This window comes from Harmonia axyridis, chromosome 5 (assembly GCF_914767665.1).
Source record: "Harmonia axyridis chromosome 5, icHarAxyr1.1, whole genome shotgun sequence".
Lineage (NCBI taxonomy): Eukaryota > Metazoa > Arthropoda > Insecta > Coleoptera > Coccinellidae > Harmonia > Harmonia axyridis.
Window position 1 is genome coordinate 17,462,823 of NC_059505.1, and position 25,569 is coordinate 17,488,391.

Below are 25,569 nucleotides of genomic sequence, written 5' to 3' on the forward strand. Positions count from 1 at the left end.
TGAATTTTTGTGGTTACGAGAACGAAAAAAATCCTATTGTTTACGTACAGGGTGATCCAATATTTATGTCTTAAATTTTCCTGGTTCGGATCTGATTTATTCGATTACAGAAATTGTGAAGGAAGGCGATAGTAAAAGATGACCAAACTTCAAAATTGAAATTATGCAGTGAATTAATTGAAGAATTATTGAAATAAAAAAATTTCTCTAAAGGAAATGTTTATTGAACACCCTGTATGACCGTGCCAAACAGAGATTCAGAATTTTTATTATCAATTATTTCTTTGTGGTTACGAAAACGAAAAAAAATGAGGATATTCACGTACAGGGTGACCAATATCCACGAAAATAGGAAAAGTCTGAAATTTTCCTAGTCCGGATCTGATTTACTCGATCTTAGAAATATTGAAGGGAGGCGATAGTAAAGGGTGACATGACTTCAAAATTTGAAATTATTCGTCCGAATAGTTAAGGTGTTATTGATCTGTGAAATTTCACCCATAAAATGAACATCACCCTGTATATCGCAAACGAAGGCACTCAGGCGATTGAAACTTGAAACTTCTTGATACGAGTCCTCTACAATGACCTCAATTCACGGTACTATCCGTTTGTCGCATTCTTCCCGGGACACCATGCATACAGGGTGTTTCATCATAAACTGGACAATCTTATATGGCGTGTAGGAGACCCATTTTTGCTTTATCACATATAACTCGTTTTCGAAGCATAAGCGAGAGACAGGGTGTGCAACATTTTTCTGAGCAATAATCTATTGAGTGTGGTCAGTTATGTATAACCTTTGAAGTTACAATTCTAGGTCAAATAGTAGTATTTTCGAGTGCTCAATTCAGAAAAGGTAAAGAACCTTGAAAAAAAAATCAAAATGGCGGAAGACCTGCAACGTTTTCAATTTTTTTCCTTGGTGGTCAAATTGAACTAAAATTTTTTTTTACATGTCTACAGCGAAACAAAAATTTCAAGAAATTTCACCCGGAATTGATAAAATTTCACACAATCCTACTTTTTTTTATACCTAACATGAATATGAAAACAGAATCCAAAAATTTCAAACGGTTCCTCCAAAACCACGATCCAAATTTCTCCTTCGGTCCTCTAACATAATTGAAAAAACAAATGGTTCGGCTATGAGGGGCAAAATTTTGAAATTGCCTTGTCGAAACATTCTAGATGGTAGTATAAAATTATCAAAAACCAAAAAAAAATTGCTTTAATTCAATGAATCTCTATGGGGGAGTCGAACTATCGAGTTATTTCCCAGAATGTAAATTTGAACTGATGCAACAATATTAATTTTCGTTACCAACAATTCAGAGAATTTGACATTGTATCCACATTTGAATATTTTTTTGCAATTCTTCTGCTGATGTGCTGTTAATTCTCAGGTTTCTGAAATATAATTATTTTTGAAAATTTCTAGAATAATAAAATACCATTAATATCTGGAAAATTATTGAAGTACTCAACAGCTGCAAATTTCCCTCAATTTCCTACCTGAAGAATTCACTTCAAATTTAAATTCGTTCCAAGGAACTTGCAAAATAGTATTCGGTGAAATGCGATTACACTGTCAAATTCTGTGCTTGGTTACGAAAATTAATATTATTGCATCAGTTCAAATTTACATTCTGGGTAATAACTCGAGAGGTCGAGAGTTCGACTCCCCCACAGAGATTCATTGAAATTACAGCGAAATTTTTTTTTCGCATTTTGATAATTTTATACTACCATCTAGAATGTTTTGACAATGCAATTTCAAAGTTTTGCCCATCATAGCCCAACCAGTTGTTTTTTTCAATTATGTTAGAGGACCGAAGGAGAAATTTGGATGGCCGTTATTAAGGAACCATTGGATATTTTTCGATTCTGTTTTCATATTCGTGTTAGGTATAAAAAAAGTATAATCGTGAGAAATTTCATTGATTTCGGGTGAAATTTTTTGAAATTTTTGTTTCGCTGTAGATATGTAAAAAAAAATTTTTTTCGGATTTTGAAAAAAATTATTCATTATTATTTGAAAGTTCCAATAGACTCTTGATGTTCCTCGGCATTTTTGATCATATGTTGCTCTAGAAGTTTCTTCTCGGACGCTAGATGTGGTGGCACTAGAATGTTTCGTTACTGGTTTCTTGCCAGTAGACTCGTGATGTTCTCTGGGATTTTTGCGATAGGGTTCTGGAAGTTTTTCACGGGCGCTGGTTGTGTGAAATATATAAGGGTCTTAAATCCTTAATCTCTTTCGCTCGAAGGAACAAACAATGTTGTTTTTATGGTTAAAAACAACAATTTTCTCCATTCAGCGAATTTTGGTTGGTCATCCCATCAAATAAGCTTCTAAATTGAACGAGATTATTCGAAGAAATTTTCCGATTTGGATGGAATGTTGGAATTTCAAACACACAAAAAGTCAATTCCGTTTTAAAGATCTTTCAAATGGTGGGCCTCCCGATCGATCCACTGCTGAAGCCGATTACTAAAGCCTATCAACTGGCATTAGTTTCTTGTTGAACGTTTTCCCTCGGAGTTTCAAAGGCTCAAAGTTTATTGAGGAACAGCTTATCACTTCACTACATAATTCCATCTTCGGGTATGGTTTGCAAAATTTGACCAATTAGCCGCTTGTTTTATTTAGTTAAGTAACTCATCTTGAGAATATAAAACAGACCTTCCCCACAGCTTTCCTGTTTCAGGCGTTCATCGCGAGGCCAGTTGCATTTTCTGGTCAGGATCAAAACGATAGGTTGGAATAACCGCATGTTTGAGTATCAATGAAATAAAAAATGTATAAACAGATTTAAAATGAACGAATTTTTTGGATTTGATTCCCACCAAATTTTTCCAAAATCTAATCATAATTAACACCAGGCGCTATTTTTAGTTTCAATCGACAAAACTGATGCCGCAGATAGTCTCTCACCGTGTTTCTTAAGTACATAATTCTTAATCAAAATTTACTTTGAAAAACTTTTCTCATTAGCGGCTGCGCTAATGGAACTGTGAGCATGATTCTGATTGATATGTAAACATTTACATATAGGTAGGTATTAAAAATTATTTTTCAAGATGTACTGGATGAGTAGCCTTTTGGAATATATCTCAAATAATTGACATCACTAATGCGACCAGATCGTTCACAATAATCACTGAGAGACCACCTTCGATATAGACCATGATAGCATTTATAATTGTGTTGAGAATTCTATACCTTCTGCATTTCAACAGATTATATAGATTCATAATCTGTATTCATAACAAACGTTTTCGAGCGCTCGTCTCCGAACAGATTGGTCTATCATTTCGTCACAATGTCTATGGTTTTCGAGTTTTGAACCATGAATGATTTCAAACAAAAAGGTTTAACTAGCTAACTGAGAATCTGTTCTTAGATTCGATTCTGTTCGTTTGTCCGTAAACACTGCCAAACGATGAAAGTAAGAAGAAGAAGATTCACATCTCGAATTTCGCAGTTGAGTATAATAATGAGCACAATTTGACATGTCGTTCTGTAATAATGGCCGTTCGAATTTTTTTTTTGTTTATTTCAAAACTTCATATTCGATCGAGACAAATTTGAATGAAGTTTGAAAATATCATGTTTATCTCTAAACCAGAACGGTATCTCTATTTGTGTAGGACGTAGGTAATTCACATTTGGCATGATAATCATTCAAATCAAGTATATTCGTTACAATGAATTTTAATAATCATTTTCACTTGAAGAAAGTACTTCTTCAATCCTAAAATTTGAGTATTTAAGACAAATATTAAATCATTCGAATGATGTGCAAAATGGAAAACATCCATTATTCAGAGATTAACTGGTCCAAATTTTCAATGACCATACGGTCAAACCACCTCACGTCATTACTTTCCTAACCATTTCGATAAATTTTCTATGATTCTGGCGCAGCTATTAATAAGAAATTTTATTATGAATTTTGTTGAGAGATGAAAATGCTTATAGAAAAAATTTCTCCCTTTCGTCACACAAACAACATATATTCCAGAAATCATTTCTTCAACTATCATGGTTCAAATTTTGTATCAGAATATTTCAGCCGAAAGATCATCGCTGTCTGACCCAAACAGTCGAGTAAGCAGCGAGTCTACAGCAGATTTCACTTCAGTGCTTTCCTCATATTTTTCGTTACTCGTTGAATGTTCTGTTTTTTTAAATATTATTCCTTACTTTTCTATAATAAGGTTTACGCTATCCACATAACTCGCAGCCTGCAATGGTTCTTCTAAATATAGACGCCAAATCTGAACCCCATCGAATTTGAAATCATGGAAATATTCAGTATTTATTTTCCAATCAACAAGTCGAAACTCGTTTCAGACAATTCCCGCCACAAAATTCGAAAATTCCAGACATTTTGACGATATCATAGCAATCAGTTCGAAAAATGAAAAAGCCCATCAACCTGCGGAAAAAAATCATCGAGGTCAACACCTTTTGGTCCTGAGCTTTACATGTGGGTTTGAAAATGCAATATAAGACAGCGGTCTAATAATATGAGAGGAACAACAGAATAGCCCCCTGGAGAAACACTTCTGGTCTTGTTCGGGCAAAGAAATTTATGCTGCTTCCACCAACCTATAACAAGAAGCTCTTGAAGTTGACACGCTGAACTTCGGGCAATGGTGGGATTGCTAAAAGGACTTTGTCGGTTTGTACCGCATGTGTAAGTCAGCAGATGAGATTTGTAGGCTTTGTGGAAAAGAGGTAAAAACAGCCGAACAGTGCAAATGTTTGGGGTTAGCCTAAGAACTACTCATATGGAAAAGTCAGTCATGGATACCCAACCATACGTAACAGCTAAGGCCTAAGGCTTCGTTAGCAGTATCGACTGCTTTATTTGTATTTATGACTAGGTAGGGTAAGAACAAAAAATCAGTTTGGTCGCAATTCCCGAAAGGTCGTAACGACACCGATTCAATAATAATAATAAAGACGGACAACTATGAACCCATTCATTTCCCCTCTGACGCTCCTGCTATGACAAAAATTTGTACGGTGTATGAAGATGTACATTTTTTATCTTCTTTCTCTTCACGAAGCATATAAGTAGAGGGCAGCAATGTACGAAAAGTTACCAAAATTTTTTTCACTAGCAAATTGAAAATATTGTCATTTCACAATTTAGATTATTGTTCGAAGAATCGGTGGTTGTAAGAGAAAAATCTATAATTTTTGAACTGAGCAGTCACGTGGTGGTATTCCCTGTTGACAATTCGAGTCGATTTCGTTAACACTTTTAGCTTTTTATTATCGTTTCTCCAATTTTTATTTCATGTTATAACTGAAGACAACTTCGTTAAAATATTCATTGCCAAAAATCGAACTAATTTAGCTGGCTTTAGAGAAAAATTGAACATATTATGAAATAAATGAATATCATTGTGAATGCATATGTTTTGAAGTAATTATATCTCATTCAAATTAATTTGAAGATCAATTGATAATTATAATGTGCAGAGGTTCATCAATTTATATTCCAGTTCTGTTCCTTTCCGTTTCGTTGATATATCGCCTCATCATTATCGGTTAAGGCTCGTTGCATGATTCAACAGTAAAGTGCGGACCTCGGTTAGTAAAGTAACTAAGTACGAGTTTTACTGAAATATTACCTACTTGATTTCATCGAACTGTTCGTATTCACGAAATTTTCTTACTAGGGCTTCATATTGGTATAATAGTTTATTGTACTTCAAATCCAGTTCAAATGTTTCATTTCTAACTTCTGATCTGAGATTCACAAGATCATCTCCTTGACTATGTAAACTTTCAGATATAACAGTGACTTCCTGAATTAATTTGGCCCCACTTCGTGCAGTTTGCATTATTAGGCTATGACAATGGTTTTTATGTTTATCAAATTGTGAAGAGTATTTCCTGTCAATTCCTTCTCGTGTCTCACTAAGTTCCTGAAAATTAATGAAATAATGAATAAGAGAAATAATGTAATTAATAACTATGAAACTGACTGTGTTATTATTTCTACACGTCAAAAAACCCAAAAATGAATTAATCTAATAATTATAATAAATAATTATACATATTTATTTGAACATGACGAAATATGAGGTAACTTTGAGATCAAAAATTTACATGGTATGGTAAGGATCTTATAAATTATTCAATTATATATACAATAAGGTACAGTTTCCAAATCTTTGATGATGCTTTCCTCGTTACCAACTTTTTGCCCCCCCCCCCCAGAATCCGTGGGACAGACTGATATAGAATCAGTGCGAGATTTTGAGCGTTTTGCTCTACTCGCCTGGGGTACTGAAGTTTTAATCATTGGGATTTTATCATAATAGGAGGTGAATTAGCCATAATTCGCCGCGTTGGCCAAACGAGTTGGCGAATGGATTTACGTGGATATCGGAAGGAAATTTATGGGAATAAACAAGGATTTAGGATAGGACAATGGTTTCCCCTGTATGGTACTAGGGGATGAACCACGGCTCGCGTAGGCAGGGTCGCATCCCTGAGATAGGTCTGTCACCCATCGGGGTCATAGATGAGTACCTACCCGCTACCTACCTTAAAGAAAACAAAAAACAACCGATCACCAGGTGAAGACAATATAATGTCGGATGCAATCAAAATAGGTGGCCAGAGTTTACTTGAAAAATTAAGATATCTCTTTAACCTCTGCCTCTTCAATAGCTCGATCCCCAAGAGATGGCATGATCCCATCTTCATATTACTCCATAAAAAGGGTGACACAGCCGATTTAGAGAATTACCAGCCAATAAGTCTACTCAGTCACCTTTATAAGCTCTTCACTAGAATTATAACCACTCGGCTAGAAAACAAAATTGACCTCTACAACCTGTAGAACAAGCGGGTTTTCGCCGCGGATTCGGAACAAATGATCACCTCCAAAGTATAAAAACACTCATTGAAAAAACAAATGAATATAAAAGACCCTTGGTATTGGCGTTCATCGACTTCCACAAGGCTTTTGATACAGTTGAACTGAAGGCAGTTATGCAGGCACTTCAAGAATGTAGAGTCGATTTTCGATACTCCAAACTTATTAACAACATATATAAAAATGCTTTAATGACGGTAAAGTTGTTTGAGAACACTGACCGCATACCCATTGGACGTGGGGTGAGACAAGGCGACACAATGTCCCCAAAATTGTTCATAACAGTCCTCGAGAGAGCATTCAAACAGATGAATTGGGATAAAAAAGTATTGACGGAAGATACCTTAATCCTAACTTACGCTTTGCAGATGATATCGTACTTATTTCTGATAATCTCGGGGAAATAAAAGAAATGATATCTGACTTGATGAAGGCATGCGAGGGAATTGGGCTAAAAATTAATATGAGTAAGTCAAAATTCATGACAAATCTAGTTCCCAGTTTTAACATCGACATCGATGGTTGTGAGGTTGAAAGAGTCGAAGCCTATATATATCTTGGCCACGAAGCTCGTATTTCGAGAGATAATCAGACAACTGAACTGAATAGAAGACTATCTCTCGCATGGGCGGCCTATGGAAGACTAAAGGATATTTTCAAGGGTAATATTCCTATCCACCTCAAAAGAAAGGCGTTTAATAAGTGCGTGCTTCCGGTTTTAACATATGGTGCCGAAACCCTAACATTGACAACTGCAACTGCCAGAAAACTTAAAGTGGTGAAAGAAGGATGGAAAGATCTATGCTGGGTGTAACTCTGAGAGATCACATAAGAAAGGAAGACCTACGAAGGAGAACTGGCGTAGAAGATGTTGTCACCGTTGTGGCCAAACTTAAATGGAGCTGGGCAGGTCATGTCGCACGGATGAGACGGGAACAGTGGACAAAGCGATTGGTGGAGTGGAGACCACGATCAGACAAAAGAAGTAGAGGAAGACCGCCTACACGATGGACGGACGACATAAAAAGAATGTCTTATAACTGGATTCGGACAGCACAGGACAGAAGCGAGTGGAATAAAATGGGAGAGACCTATGTCCAACAATGGACGCAAAGGGTTGTATGATGATGATGATGATGATATACAATAAGTATAAAAAAACATTTGGTTGTTTAAGACTATACATAGAGAAAACATATAATCAAACAAATACCTAGTTAGTAATAAATTCAATATAATATAAAATCACTCAACCTGTATATTGTTTTCTCTAAAAGCGACTTTCTCATTCTCTTGCAAAAAACGGTCAAATATAAGTTCTTGAGAGATTTTGAAAGTTCATTGTGTTTAATTTGAGACATGTGTGGTTTGGGTCGAGTTGGCTCCTCCCTATTCTAGCTGCTGGTATTTTTCCAATGCTTGTTGTTATCATGGAAGTCTGAGTTTTCATTAAGAATGGGGTTGAGCTTATCATCAAAGAATATTATTGAGGTTTTCTTTAATGTTACTGACAATAAGTGAAAGTTTTTGCAGTTCTTGTTTTTCAATCTTTTTGCCATATTGAAGTTCCGTACATAATTTCAAGAAATTTGAGTACTATTTCCCAAAAGAATGAGTGGACACAAAATGAATTACTTTGTAATATATCAGTTCATTCTCATCGAAAGTAATTCATGCTTCAATATTTCTGAAGCCATCGATATGAAAATGAATTGAAAGAATATTATGACATTGTATTCAACGAATAATAAATGAGTTAGATACCAGTTGTGATCAAATGTATTTTATGTGTACATACACCTGAACTCTACTACTTGATTCATCTTGATAAAGGCAGGCTGGCTTGGGCTGACATGCTCTGACAAAGCCACTGTGGAGTGGCTGAAGAGCATACAGCCAAAACTCAAACCTTGGGAGGGAGCTGATCTAAGGATAGCCGAAGAGGCAGAACTGCCTCACCCGGAGATCCTGGTCGGATATCTCCCCGACAGCCATTGATCTCTCCAATGAGAAAATTCTCAAGGCGGTAGAGAATCAGAACGCAGGGCTCAAAACCTCCAGCTGGAGAGTCCTTCGAAGGGGACCATCAGGACCCATGCTCGAGATTATCATCTCGGCTGATAGAACATCGGTCGAGAGACTTAGAGCAAAGAATTGGCAGATAAATTACTTTTTCGGCCAAACAAATCTCCGCCTTAAGGGATCAAAGACAATGGCCGAGAGGAGAGGAGCATCTCAGGCCCCAACCTCTGGTCCGGCATCGAAAAGGCCCAAAGGGGAGGTAAAGAAGAGGGTGGTGAAGCCTCCAGGAAATGAAGAGGCCATAACACTGACCACCAGCTCTGGGGGGAGGGCTGATCCGCAAGGGCGTGATAAGGGGGGTCCAACGGAGAAAAACCGGCGGTCCCTTCCGAAAAGCCTAGCGGACATCCTACCTCATAAGGAGTAGATGTCTGACATGCCTTCAGATAAACCTCCAGCACTCGAAGGCAGCCTCTAGTGCCTTATGCTGGAGAACATCTAGAAGGCATGTTGACATAGGGCTGATACAGGAGCCCTGGATCAATGGAGGCCAAGTAAGAGGCCTACCAAACAAAGTATATCAGACGATATACTGCGATAAGGCAGTAAGTCCAAGAGCCCTAATAATACTCAGAAGAGGACTAACCTGTCTTCCACTTACAGAGTTCCTGACAAGGGATCTTGCTGCGTCATTGGTTGAGGTGCGAACTGAGAACATCAAGAGGCAGCTTGTTATCGCCTCAGGATATTTTCCAGGAGATGCCATCAGCCCACCACCAGAGGAAGTACAACGCCTCATCGAATGGTGCCGCATAGAGAAGAAACAACTGATTCTGGGCTGCGATGCGAACGCACACCACAAAGTATGGGGCAGCACAGATATAAATCATAGAGGTGAGGATTCACTTGACTTTCTATTTTCTACTAACATAGAGATAGTAAATGTGGGTAATAGTCCAACCTTCATGAATGCGATCAGAAGGGAAGTAATTGACCTTACACTGGCGACACCTTTAATTGCGGGGATGGTCAAGAACTGGAGGGTCTCAGAAGAGCCATCCATGTCAGACCATATGGCAATAGTATTCAACGTTGAAGCAACTGCTTCAGCTGATGTTGAGTGCAGGATACCCAGGAAGACAGACTGGGAACTTTACATAGCTCACATGAGTTCTGATCTGAAGGGCCTGAAATACAACATCAGCTCCAATGAGGATCTGGAGAACGCCTCTGCTCACTTCACATCATGTCTGAAGAGGGCATTTGAAAACAGTTGTCCACTCAGGAAGAAAACGATCTCCAGAGACGTCCCCTGGTGGAACAATCATCTTGAAAACCTCAAGAAAATTGCTAGAAAAGCCTTCAATAAGGCTAAGCGAGAAGGCAGCTGGAATGCCTACAGACTAGCCCTGACCAACTACAACAAAGCGGTCAGGAAAGCCAAAAGGCAGTCCTGGAGAAGCTTCTGTGAGGGAATAGATAAAACGGCCCCAGCAGCTAGACTTCAAAAGGTACTATCTAAGGATCCCTCAAACCCAATTGGCCAAATAAAGAAGCCTTGTGGGGAATTTACGAATGATCCTCAAGAGAGCCTAAGAGCTCTACTAGAGACTCACTTTCCTGGCTCCAGGCAGATTACCAGTGAAGATGGGGCCCCCGCTGGGGAAGTATACAACCCCACCAGGTGGGATTCTCAGAAAGCTGGTAGACTATTCACACCAGAAAGAATTGAATGGGCGATAAAGAGCTTTCAAATCAGCAGGCATGGATGGTATTTTTCCAGCCATGCTTCAGAAAGGTGTTGAAGTGCTTATAGCCCCGATAACTGAGCTCTTCAAGGCCAGCTTTACAAGGGGCTATATCCCGAAATCATGGAGGGAGGCGAGGGTAGTATTCATACCCAAAGGGGGTCGAAAAGGCTCCCTAGAGCCTAAATCCTATCGACCCATATGCCTCACCTCCTTTCTCCTGAAGACCATGGAGAAAATAATTGACAACAACATACGAGGCAGTGTAAAACTCCACAGCAAACAGTTTGCTTATAGGGCGGGTAGATCTACTGTAGACGCCCTTCATCATCTTCTTAGAGAGGTGGAAGGCACCCTCAACGCAAAGGAGATTCTGCTTGCAATGTTCGGTGATATCGGAGGGGCCTTTGACAATACCCTACATACCTCCATATGCAATGGAGCCAAAAGGAAAGGGATAGAACCCTCCACTGTAAAGTGGATATCAGCTATGTTGAAAGGACGAACCGTTACAGCCTATCTGGGAGAAACCGAAGTGACTGTGCTGACGTGCAGGGGATGCCCTCAGGGAGGGGATCTATCACCCCTGCTGTGGAGCTTGGTTACAACAGGCGGATTTAACGTCCAGGCTTACGCCGACGACATAGTGGTGACGGTTAGAGGCAAGCATGGGGGCCCAATAAGTAGCCGAATGCAACTTGCTCTCAAAACTATTGAAAATTGGTGCGGGGAAGAGGGGCTTACTGTCAACCCCTCGAAAACATCAATAATCCTGTTCACTTGAAGAAGGAATCTCGACCTCAGAGCTCTGGTCTTAAATGGTCAGACTCTGCACTTCTCTAGTGAGTGTAAATATCTAGGTGTTATCCTGGACAGTAAACTGAACTGGGGGAAACATATAGATAAGACTCTTTCCAGAGCCACGGCGGCTATGTGGGCATGTAAAAGACTCTTTGGAAAGACATGGGGAGTGAAACCGAAAATGGTACTGTGGTTATACACAGCGGTGGTACGCCCTATTGTCACCTATGCATCTCTTTCCAGAGCCACGGCGGCTATGTGGGCATGTAAAAGACTCTTTGGAAAGACATGGGGAGTGAAACCGAAAATGGTACTGTGGTTATACACAGCGGTGGTACGCCCTAGCATGGTGGACAAAAACCGAGGAGGTCACCACACGCATCAGGTTGCAGAAAATGCAAAGCCTGGCGTGCATTGGTGTCACAGGAGCTATGCGCACAGCTCCTACGGCAGCGCTGGAGGTCATACTAGACTTGCCTCCCTTACACCTACATGTAAGGAAATGTAGCCTGCTCGAAGCAATAAGGATTTCCCATAATGGAAAGCTCCTTCCTGGGAACTGGGTTGGACATATGAGGATACTGAATCAACTAGATTCAAACCTCCTCGCAAAACCATCAGATATTATGCCAACCACCTACGATTTTGAAACGCCCTTTGAAACGGTTATAAATGACCGTCATAGTGCAATAAGTTTCATAAATCGTCTAGACAAAAAGTCATCCATATGGTTTACAGATGGATCAAAAACAGAGAAGGGCACCGGCATTGGGATATATGGACCTTGACTGAGGATCTCTAAAGCCCTGGGAAATGAGCCCTCGATTCTACAAGCCGAGATAATGGCTGTTTATGTATGCGCCCAGGAGTGTCTCAAAATGAACCTCAAAGGGGCGCATATCTACATCACCACGGACAGCCAAGCCACGCTGAGATCCCTGGAATCGTGCTGTCAGGGGTCTCTGCTGACTTGGGAGTGCCGTAACACCATAAAGCAACTGGCCAGAGGAAATAAGGTGACTCTACTATGGGTACCAGGGCACTGTGGGGTTGAAGGAAATGAGAGAGCGAGCGAGCTTGCAAAAAGTGCATCAAGGTTAAGACCTGCTGGACCTGAGCCTTTCTGTGGGATAGGAAAAGACCAATACAAAGCTGCGGTCCAGCTATGGGAGTTGAACAGTAGGACAATCCACTGGACTAACAATCCTAGACATGCTCAGGCAAAGAAATTCGTGAAGATTTCACCTACTTACACCAGAAAACTCCTGAAGCTGTCGCAAGCGGAGCTTCGGGTGATGGTGGGACTGCTGACGGGGCACTGTCGGTACAAACATCATTTGTACCGTATGGGTAAGTCAGCAGACGAGATTTGCAGGCTCTGTGGATCGGAAGTAGAAACTTCTGAACACTTGATATGCAAGTGTCCAGAGCTGGCTGGCCTAAGAACCATTCACATGGGCAAGCCGGTCCTGGATACCAGAGAGGTAATGGCCAAGGCCCCTAGGGAGGTTGTCAATTTTATTAACGTCGTTGACGACCTCCCTGGGTTTCTATGAATGAGTAGGGTAGTGAACAAAAGATCTGCATGGTCGCAGTTCCCGGAAGGCTCACCGAAGCAAAACGACTCCAGTTCAAATAATAATAATAATAATAATGATCTGGATTCTTTATGGAAATCTTCATATTATCAGAGGTGTGCCAAAGTTCTGTAACTTATGATCAAATTGAAGAGTTGAGGTGAGCTCATTCAAATAACTTCATTCAATAACTTGAAAGCCCAAACTTCAAAGTTGGCTAGTACTTCAATTTTGAAATTTGAGACATGAAAGAGCAAATATTCATTTCTGTGGTTTATTCTTTTAAACAGAGAACAGAGTTGCATTCTACCAAAGTACTCAATTTTTTGAAGATTAAATCACTAGAAAACGGCATATTATACGAGAAAATATGAGGAACACTTTTATTTTTCAAAATGGTCGAATATTCATTAGCGTTCAACTTACATGTAAGAGTTGGGTTCTTCGAATTTCTGCTATTTTTGTGAAATGTAATGGTTATTAATTTGGTCCCAACACATACAAAATATTTGTGATAAGGCCCGAAAGATAATACATCTCATCTCAAGATCATTCCGCTATTGTGATCCTGGAGTATGCAGCAACATATATAAGACCTATGTCTGCCCTATTTTAGAATATGCCGGTCCAGTCTGGTGTCCCAATCTCAAAGGTGATGCTGAATTGTTGGAGCCGGTCCAGCGCTGGGTCACCCGTTAGACCTGCTAATAATGACCGCTTGAGGATCATGAATTTACCGAGATTCACTGACCGCAAGGATTGAGGTGATCTGATTTTCACTTACAGGGTCTTGCACAGGAGTCTTGGACTTGATTTATCTGAGCTATATACACTCAACCATAACAACCTGAGAGGACATAATTTGAAGCTCCGCAAAGAAAATTTCCGGACAACACCAAGACAGCACTTTCTTACATACCGAGTTTTCCAAGGTTGGAATTCGTTGCCAAATGAAGCAGTGAACTCACCCAGTGTTAATGTGTTCAAAAATCGGTTAGATATTCTTAGGTTATATGATGTTTGATTTAATCTAGTGGTATATTTAATTGTGTTACTTCTTTCGGCTTTGCGTAAATTTCGATTGATTTTGTTGTTACATAGTGAGAGCAAACCTTTTTTTCACAAATTTCGATTGATTATTTAGAATTTTGTGTTCATTTTTGTTAAATTTATATTCTGAGTCTTTTATAGGTTTACCTCAACTCTTTTCTGTAAATAGATAATAGGGGAATTGGATGATGTGCGTGGAATGTTGCTTCTGAAGAAGATTCATACCATTAAGGAAAAGCTATATTCCAAAAATCATTTCCTTTGATAGAACCATTTACGATATATAGCCGAAAATTCCATTTTTTCACGATTTTCAACAGCCTGTATCTTTTTAATTCTAACTGAGCCGAATCGGAAAAAATGGATAAAGAAAGAAGTGTTTTTTTTTACCTCAGGAACCTACGGTTCGAATATATGTTCAAGTCAAATTCTCACCCTGTTTATTAATATTTCAAAAATTTCAGAAAACGTTAGCAGAAGAGCGATCGGCATATAATTCGACAGTTCGTTATTATCGTCTTTTTTATATAATGGAATAATTTCTGATATTTTTGAAACATCAGTAAATTCACTCGATTTAACACACTTGGTTATTTGATTATTTTAGTGAGAGGACAACTACATGATTGCAATTCGTCTAACATCATTGAATATTACTTCGCGAAAATGAAAGCCTCCCACTGCATTTAGGCTGGGTGCTAAGAAATCTGAGGGATTCCGTTTGTATATCCCAGCAAAACACTCCCTCAATTTTTGAGGCAACGATATACAGGGCCGTCCCTAGTCAAACTGCCCCCCTAGGCAGAGACCCATTTTGCCTCCCTAGGCAGAGACTCATTTTGCCGCCCTAGACACAGACCCATTTTGCCGCCCTAACAGAAGCTAACTCTGCAGAATGCTAAACATTAATATTGGATAATCGAGGTTCAGCGCCTGCTCAAGCGTTTCTACCGTTCTATTTTTTATGGATTCAAATTTTAATCCAATAGATGATTTAGGATAAGTGGGATGTAATAAACAATAAACGTGCTCAACTTAATTCTATTGAATGAATGATAAAATATATGAATTGATCCTTCGTTTTTTTTTGATATGATGAATATGTATTCACGATACAAAGATTTTAAAGATTAGTAAATTTGATAATAAAAATCATCTATGTCGTTTATATAAAAAAAATGTTCCCTTTATTTGCCGCTCCTCTAGAGTGGGCCCTGCAGTTTCAGGTTCCTAGCTCAGTTTCGATTTTAGAAAAAGCTTGAAATTTTTTTTTTGTTTAAGATTATCGAGTAAAACAATCGGATAATGCTGATGAACCATTATCTAATTCTGAAGCGCCCACGCCCAACACTAGTTGATTTGATATAAAAAATAAAGAATATTATAAAATAATGGAATGTCGTATGAGATAGAAATAGAACTTCTTATAATTCTATGGAATCGTTTTCTTATGCCCGCCACTCACGAAGCGTTTCTTCCAGCGTTTGGTAGCTAGCGTCGAAGAGATTCCAGTCGGGCAGTCAAGTTCATACTCTGATTTACAGTCGTACGGCCGTGTCCCGAGCTGTCTGAATGGAATCTCTTAGACGCTAGCTACCAAACGCTGGAAGAAACGCTTCGTGAGTGGCGGGCATTATATTTTTCATTCCATTCTGAGGAATCAACATTCTGATTAGGGAATTGAAAAGAAAATAATCCAGAACCCCAAGTGGCCATAAAATTCGGCAACGTAAAGTCGTAAAGGGCCTGATGAGTGCATGTGTTTTTTTAGCATCAATAACTCGTAAACAACACTATGAGGGAATCACACCACATCTGGATATTTATGAATATAATGTATAATGCGGACCTTTTATGGTTTTTGATGTTATTTAAATTTGTCGGTATTCCTTCCTGTTGTTGCTGACTGAATTAAATCTCATTTGGTACTTTGAATTTCTACACGTGTGATTTTTGTTGATCAAGCTTGAAATGCCGCCCCTGAATTTTGCCGCCCTAGGCGACCGCCTACCCAGCCTACCCCCTAGCGACGGCCCTGACGATATAAAAATAAAATAATCATTCAAATCATCTGAGCTTATAAGTATTGAAGACACTTTTGGGCACGATCTTTTACCGTTTATGATTTTGCACATAGTTTTATTTGCGTTGTTTGATTTCAGAATAAATTCATCATTGGCTGAAATTTGAACCTAAGGTAACGTCTCTCGAGTGATAGATAACACGTAAACTGCATCTCGGACAGAGAAAAACCAGGGCCGTCGCTAGGAAGTAGGCGGTCGCCTAGAACGCCAAAATTCAGCGGCATTTCAAATTTCATTAAAAAACTCATGTGTGGAAATTCAAAGTGTCGAATGAGAATGTATTTCACTCAGAAACAAGAGGAAGGAATACAGAAAAGTTCAACATAAAAAACTATGAAAGGTGTCGACAGTACTGCATTAGGTTTGCATTCCGCTCATTCCACTCAGATGACGTATAATCCCCCTCATAAAACCCTTTTACTAGTTATTGACGTAAAACTTATGCACTCATCAGGCTTTTTGGCGTTCTCTTCGATAAGCTTTACCTATTTTAATCCGTTTTTGGGACGGCTCCAAAGTGTTTCCAAGGAGCCGTCAGATTTAATATAAACGATAGTGTAAATTTGCAGTGTTCTTGGATGTGATAGTGTTAAAAGAGCTTTAAAAAATATACCGAATTGTACATTCTTCGAATTACCTTCAGAAATCGAACATTTTCTTCTTTCAATTCTTTGCATTCCTTGTAAACAAGCTTGAGCTCTTCTTCTAGCTTAGCCATTGTTTCTCGGAATGCTAAATTCTCCTCTTGATTCTGTTTATCGTTATTCTCCAATTCTTTATAATTATCTTTCAATAATTTGTAATTTTCATTGAGTTGATTCATTTGTTCTTGATTAATAGCGAGGGTTTTTCTTAATTGTTGGTTTATATGGAATAAGTTTTTGATTTGTGCATTTCTTGTTCGTAATATTTGACAAAATTTTTCTTTACTATGAGCCATTATTTTGGAAGATTTTAAGGCCTGCTCATGCAAAGCATTTACCTTATCTTCATAAGCACTCAAAAGATAAGCAGTATCCTTTGCCTTCTTCATCGAATTTGCTTGTATATCTTTATAATTTTCAAGTTTTTCAGTAAGTTCCTCATTTTTCATCTGAAGATTCCTAATTTCTTTAACGAGTTGCGATTCATAGTCATGATCTCCTGATGGGTTGATAGAAACAATCGTTTTTTCTTTCAATATATTTGAATCTAAGTGTTGATTTTCACAGGGGCGTTTGCCAATTTCACAAAGTCTGTGCCTCACCTTCTCAATTTCACCTCTCAGGCTGTCGATCAGGAAATTATCCATGGTCTGGAAGAAAAAACTCCTGAATGATGAATGGATATTTTCACTTCGAAGTCTAAATAATTATAATAAAATTTCTTTTCTCACTCCAACTGATAAAAATGAAAATTTCATAAGGCGTGAACTCTTCTAATAACTGAGTTTATCGTTTATAATTTCAAAAATTGTTACCAGTTACCAGAAGGTATAACGCTAACTCCAAATCAATATAATGAAAACTAATATTTTAGGATTTAATTATAAAGTCATCAACCGTTGTTGAAGAGAGAGAGAAAAAACTCATTCTTGAAATAACATTCGATAGTTGATATGGATATGCATACCTTATCATCGTCACTCAATGGCTTTTCGAGTTTTGAAGAAGTCTTCTCGAATGATTTCACTCTCGGCCATTTGCTAGAAAAATTGTTTACCATTCCCATTACTGTTATATCTCTAATTTTTCCGCTTTCCTTATTGATAGGATTACACATCATACATTCGCAAAAAGTTTTTCGGTTGGTTGTTGGTGGACTCTTTATTGAAATTATGGATTGATCATTTTTCACATCCATTTCTAAAGCATCACTTTCTTTTTCGGCGTCACATTTTACAGTTTGTGGAAAACTCAAGGGCTCTTTCATGCAATCTAAAAGAAGAAATAGACGTTCGTGATCAAATTAAATCCTTTCCTTCGTATATCGGGTGTCCCAAGGTGAGTGGCCTATTAGATTATTATGGAAACTATTGATGGTAAAGATTTCAAATTTTGTGGATAGATATTTGGCCATGTAAGGTACATTTTTGAAATAATTTCACATTTCCAGTGTTGCCGGATGTACGACAATTTGGCAACAACTTTGTTATTTTAAATGGGACATCCGGTATTTCTATTTTTTTATGATACTCCATAAAATATTAAATCTATTCACTCTCACTTTTCCATCCCTATCTTCAACGGTTTTTGAGTTATTAATTATTTTTCGAAATTTTAGATCAAATTGGCGTATTACGAAAATGACTCTAGTTCGCTCAATATTTGAGATTTAAGTCAGAAATTTTGCAAGTCGTTAGATATTGATCTGATCTGTGTCACTGCTTTTGAATTATGGTTGTCAATTATACAGGACGGACCAAAAAAAATCATCATTTGCCAAGTTACAAAATTGTAAAAAAGTCTATTTTTTCAAATTAGACACCTAGTATATTTTTCAATTTTTGGAATCAGTACAACACACTCTACAATTTTTCTATTCACGTCCCTATACCTATCTCAACTGGATTACGAGTTATATGCGTTATATGTGTATATCCTTCTTGAGCCATTATTTATAGAAAAACCTCGGAACAAAACACCTGTTAGGCAATAATTATTTATTTTGACATTTATGGATTGAACTGATTCGTTGATATATCGATCTATAAGCGACATAGAGAAAATAACAATACAAAAGAAATTAACGCTTATTGAATCAATGTGAAATCTAATAAACGCATATAACTCGGAATCCAGTTGAGATAGGTATAGGGACGTGAATAGAAAAATTGTAGAGAGTGTTGTACTGATTCCAAAAATTGAAAAATATACTAGGTGTCTAATTTGAAAAAATAGACTTTATTACAATTTTGTAACTTGGCAAATGATGATTTTTTTTTTGGTGCGTCCTGTATTATTGACAACCATAATTCAAAAGCAGTGACACAGATCAGATCAATATCTAACGACTTGCAAAATTTCTGACTCAAATATCAAATATTGAGCGAACTAGAGTCATTTTCGTAATACGCCAATTTGATCTAAAATTTCGAAAAATAATTAATAACTCAAAAACCGTTGAAGGTAGGGATGGAAAAGTAAGAGTGAATAGATTTAATATTTTATGGAGTATCATAAAAAAATAGAAATACCGGATGTCCCATTTAAAATAACAAAGTTGTTGCCAAATTGTCGTACATCCGGCAACACTGGAAATGTGAAATTATTTCAAAAATGTACCTTACATGGCCAAATATCTATCCACAAAATTTGAAATCTTCACCATCAATAGTTTCCATAATAATCTAATAGGCCACTCACCTTGGGACACCCGATATATCCTTTCCTTCGTATAATTTATAATGAGCAATTATTTAAAATATTTTCGAAAAAAATTTTAACCTCCAATTTGATTTTTGAGATTGAATAACTAGAAGTAGAGATAGAAGGTAGATGAGTATTCCAGAACGAGGATGACAAACCCATCAAAGACTGGAGGGCTGAGAAATATGGGTACTTCAGAAAATTCAAAATACAAAGGAGTGGTCTCAACTAGGCGCCTTCAAATCTCTAAACAAGATACTCACCAAAAAAAAAAAACATAAAAAACATTGTAACTAATAATAAAACAATGAACCTGGAGTACTCTCATCGATGGTTGAGAAAACTGGAAATTATATCAATATTTATGATATGATCTACCGTGATGATCAAATCTAAAAAAAGGAGAAAATAAACAACAGAGATAGAGAATATCTCACTTTTAAACAAAAGTTACAAATTGCATCAAGAAGGGTAGAAATAGCCCGATCAACTGAAGTCATGAGGAACTGAAGAAGTAGAAAACAACTAAAAATGATAACAATGATCGATCAAGGATTGTACGTGAAAATTTTGTCGAAAATGAGGAAAGTAGATCAGAAGATCCTCAAAATCATAGAAAATTTAACAATAAAATAAGCATAAGATATATTCAAAATTTCCATGATTAAAGATCCGATCGTGTTGAGACTTTGCAAGTAGGTATATACATAAATAATAATCATTTTAAGTTTACTAAGCTTTCTTAAAGTTTTCATTTTCATAGCGTCATCAAAACCATAAAAAACTTAAAGAGAATATCGAAGAAAATTACACAATAATTTTTCTTGAATTTTCTATGATTCTAATGGCGTGATCAAGATAAAATTGCCATTTTCCATTTATCTGCAAGATCCATAGAGTGATAAACATAGAGGGAGTAAAATAAATTTTTACATTTTACGGATTGTGATATAATTTCAAATCCACAATTTTACTAGGTATATCGTTATGAATGTATATTATATTGAATGAATATAATATATAGTATATATATATATATAGAATATATAGTATATTCATTTTCCCGATTAAAAATTCAAATTTGAATATTTGCAATCCGATATTTTTCCTAACTGTTAATGTGAAGGGGTGGAATAAACTTAAGTTTTCGTTATAACTTCATTCAAGGGACTTATCATCATCATATCATAATCATGAAATTAGTGGTTGTGAACTTCAATATGTTTGGAATTTTTTGTCAAATTTCCATTGTTAGCTATGCTTATTGCACCTGATTTATCTTCATAGAATTTTATTGGGTTTTCAATTTCAACATCAAATATTTTTAGTAATTCTTTAACAAATATCATTTCGCTTACAGCTTCTGATGAGGCTACATATTCTGCAAAAGTTGAAGCCTTGGTTACAGATTTTTGTTTTCTAGACTTCCAATACACTATATTTCCAAACAATCTGTTGTGGATTTTCTATCTAAATCATCACCTGCCCAGTCAGCATCAATATAACAATCAACAATATCATTCCCATTATTACCTCTATATGTTAATTTCAAATTTTACGTCAAGTACAGATATTTAAGGATTCTCAAAGCATAATTGAAGTGTGTATTATCATAATCATTTCGAAATCTACTTAAATAATTAACGCTAAAACTTATGTCAGGCCTTGTAGATTGGTTTATATACAAAAGAGCTCCAATTAGATTTCTATAATTTAGACTTGTTTCACAAATTCTGGTTCTATCTACTTTTAAGTTTGTTTCCATTGATGTATTATATAATTTACTGTTTTATAATTCATATTTTTCAGCTGAAGATTTTATATATTTGCTTTGGTTCAGTTTCATTTCGCGCTGGTACGGATTATAGTCAATCATTATACGTAAATATTCTTTTATTTTTCCTAAATCCTTCATACGGAATTTCTGTGACAATTAATTTTTGATTCTACTTATTTCCGTTTGGCCCTTACTGCATATCAACAAATCATCTACGAAAATCAATAGATACAGAGTTTTATCTGCTTTCTTGTAAGTATACAAATAATAGTCAAAATTATTTTTCTCAAAACCTAAACTAATCAAGTATTTATCAAAACATTCGTACCATGACCCTGGACTTTCTTTCAAACCGTATAATGCCTTCTTCAATTTACAAACTCTTTCTGTACCATTATCATATCCCTCTGGTAATAGTACCCTCTTCAAATGGCGTTCTATTGATAGCCCACTATGTGAGTGTGGTGTAGAAGAGACCATTGACCACTTGGTGAATGATTGTCCGATTTATAAATTTCATGATGGTTTCCAAGCTATCCATTCAGTTTCAGATTCTTTTTTAGAATGGGTAGTTAACTTCAAATCGATATAATGAAAACTAATATTTAGTACTCCTTTCTGCTTCTTTTTTTTTTTTTGTTTTAGGATCCAATTGGAAATTATAGAGTCGTCAACCGAAAAGAGAGGATAAAGGAAATTTTGTTTTGGTTGAAGAGGAAGTCCTTCAATATAAATTATGTCAGCTTATTCTGTAAACGTTTATACAAACCAGTCACTACACCGATACGGGGAGACAGAGTTTTTGCTGAGGTTTTTATCTGTTCTCTTGTATATCATACGTTGAAATGTATGATGCCCCGTTACATTTCCTCTGCTAATACTGAGATTCATCGGCCACATATGCTTGATTGTTTGAAATTAATATTTTGTATTTTGCTCTTTCTCAAAAGAATATATATATATATCCCTCTGGTTGATGTATGAATACAGACTTTATGTTACCATTCAAAAATGCTGTTTCTACGTCCATTTGTTCTATTAATAGTTATAGATGTTATAGTTATGATGGCGCCAAGTGCGGACGTATGTGAAAGATGCTCGGAGAATTTTATAGTTTCAAACAAGTATATAAAGTGCTTTTTCTGTGAAAATAAGTACCATGCTAGCTGTGTGGCCATCAAAGATAATTGGCTAAAAATTTTCAATGAAAATGCTAATATGTTATGGGTTTGTGATCCATGTAAAGAAAATCAAAATCCAACCAAGAAAAGTGGAGTAATTAATGATGTTCTTTCCGCTGAAAATGTGCTTTTACGTCAACTTATCGACGAAAAAGATTCTAAGAATTTGATCTTGGAGGATAACATAGTACTTCTCAAAGAGAAAATTGAAAATCTTGTACAAAAACTGCAAATTTCGGAAATGCAACAAAAAAATCATGAGATTGCCGGTGTAAACAAAGATAATTCATCGGATTTCATCGGTGTTCATCGGATTCCCATGTGTACTTATTCCAGTGTGGTTGAAAGAGACAGAGATACTTCAAATGTGACAATCAAACAAAACCAGAAAAGTCAAGCTGTCTCGAATCATAACCTCAAAATGAGTAACAATAATAAACAACCAGTTTTCAGAATAGAACAAGTTCGATCAGCAATAATGGAAGCTAATCAACTAAATAAAATGAAGGAGAATTCAACCACGAAAGACGACGATAATAACACAGAATGGAAGTACGTAAAACGTAAGAGAAATCGTCAATTCGTTGTAGGGCAGAACAATAATATGGGGAATATTACAACTGTTCCCAAATATGTGTCTCTGCATGTTACAAGACTCCATCCACAGACTAAAGCCACTGATGTACTGAACATTCTGAAAGATAAATTTCCTGGAGTCAGTTGTGAGATACATGAATCACGACACCCTGATAAATACGTATCAATGAAAGTCAATATTCGTCAAGAAAATCTCAAGGACGCATGGAAAAAAGAAGTTTGGCCCTCAGGCGCGTTGGTTTCGAAGTTTTTTGTCAAGAAGAGGCTGCAACAATTAGACCCTTAAGAATAGTAGCTCCTAGTGATCGTACATTCCAAGTGGCGAGCATAATTCATCAGAATGTGCGGTCTCTGGGAAATCTAAGTATATATAAATCCGCTTGCACATATACGTCAAACTTTAAACGTAAAATCACAGCCCAAACGGGACCATCTAGAGCAAAAATGACAAGAATAAGACCCCCCTCAAAATCGTCTGGAGATCCCGGGAAAAATCCCAAACCTTCGATTCTCCCCGCGGTTTTCGAGTATACGGGGTGTTTCGGATCATTTTGACATTTCAAGTCCCATATTTCTGTGGTATCTGTGGACAATTTGGCTGTCAGTGTCATGTTAATAATAAATATTCCATTTCCATATATGAAAGTTCTTGAAAAAGTTTGCAGTTTCACAAAATTGTTATTCAATATTTAAATAAATGCCGACAGATAAAATGCAAAGTCTTCGGCGAATCGAAAATTCGATAGATATTTGTCAAAATTTGGAAATGAACATTGATATCATCGAATGCATTTTCCTCAATTCAGGTTCGTAATATTGATTCAATTGGATGAATGTTACTTCATTTCAGGAATTTTTAGTTTATTTTCCACAAACTATAAAACTACATTCTCTTTCGTGAGAATTTGAATCTATTGCGACAGAAGATGGAACTACAAAAGAGAACAGAAGTTTCATCTGATCATCAATAGGAATACCGATATTCGTAAATTGTAAACTTTTAATAAACATGAATCACCCAGTCAATTCAGTCTTGGATTGGAGTAAAAGTTGTACTACCATGAAACAGTATTAAACAGATAGAAAAACTCCTTATAGATAATTCACAATTGGCTTTATTACTGGAAAAAGAGCGAAGTTAGTCAGATGACATTCAAAAATTTCCATGTGATTTTTGAATATCTAAAATATACACTTTTACGACTGAAGAGTGCAAAAATATAAGTGACCTATCAGTTTTTGAAGAATTTGAGTGCAGTGCTGTTGAATTTATAATGAAGAAATCAAATCGTTGTGAAATCTTTCATACGAATAATTTCAACCATATATACCCTTTTATATTATCATAATATTATTTGTCATTCAACTGAAACCTTGGAAATTAAGAGACTCTCAAACTTATAACCTGATTTCTCAAAAAGGTTCTATCTAGATATTAAATTTGCTTATGAGGTAACATAAGCCATGGGTATTCGAAAGGCAAGTCTATTCATTCTGTCTCTTTTCAGGTTGTTCATTTATAGCTATACTATGTACATATATAAAATCAGTTCAAATTTTTCACTTGAATTACTAGTCAAAATGTTACGACAGAAATAAAATTTGAAGGATCATTCAGTATATGAAGAATTTTGACATGGCAGTTACTTTCGAAATTGGTATAAATTTTCCAGCAATTCAATGTAGGTATAAAATACTTTAAAAGGTAACTATTTATTAATACTTGCCATGTCATGAATGAATGATTAAACTTTTATAAAAATGTATATACCTATTTGTTCACTAAAGTTTCCAATCTTTTAATCGTTATAGGAATAGGTACTATATGGCCAGTTCAAAAATGCTATCCTACTGATTTAGTAATTGCTTTTCATTTTGGTGAAAATTAAATTATTCATTGATTCAGATCCAAAGTTAACATTTGAAAAAATCAAGTCACAATTTTAGTACCGAGGCAGTCATTTCAAATACTGAACACAGGTCCTGAAGTAAACATTGAACGATGATCTTTTTTTACTTTCATCTTGAAATGAGTTTTGCACTTTTCCTGTGTTCAATAATGAGATAATTATTAAATTGAATCAAGAGATTAACAAAGTGTGCTTTATCAGGATTAGTTAATACTGCTAAAGACGTTGATAAACCTATTAATTTTTTTATATGGTTAATCATTACAACTCTCTTATGTTGAATCAATTTTCAATTAAGTTTTCAAAGGAGTTTTCATGTGTTTACAATCAGACATGTTGAATTATTACAATACATATTTGAAGAATATAAACAATTACTATACTACCTTTTTCATAATTTCTAGGGATATTCATCCCTAAACATTTTTTAGCGTTCCCTTAATTCTTTATGATAAAATTATCACTTAAATTTTCTATCAGATATATTCATTCAGAATAAACATTAGTTAAAACAAAGAAATCATCCACGTACAATGCAACAACAGTTAGCAAGTTATTTTTGGATTG

The 25,569-nt window shown here is 36.3% G+C and overlaps 1 protein-coding gene and 1 long non-coding RNA gene across 2 annotated transcripts in view; one reads left to right on the forward strand and one right to left on the reverse strand.

The window, feature by feature from the left end:
- The window catches only part of LOC123680696 (golgin subfamily B member 1-like), a 93,725-nt gene that overhangs the window by 44,738 nt on the left and 23,418 nt on the right, over window positions 1-25,569 (reverse strand). Inside the window, exons 4-6 of the mRNA XM_045618728.1 lie at window positions 17,802-18,106; window positions 16,828-17,484; window positions 5,657-5,949 (exon numbers count right to left, since the gene is read on the reverse strand). Of these exons, the coding sequence (XP_045474684.1) occupies window positions 5,657-5,949; window positions 16,828-17,484; window positions 17,802-18,106 (1,255 nt within the window). The remainder of the gene's footprint in view (window positions 1-5,656; window positions 5,950-16,827; window positions 17,485-17,801; window positions 18,107-25,569) is intronic.
- LOC123680701 lies at window positions 23,858-24,183 on the forward strand. Its single transcript, XR_006747557.1, has 2 exons — window positions 23,858-23,898; window positions 23,953-24,183. It is a non-coding gene; the product is annotated as an uncharacterized LOC123680701 (long non-coding RNA).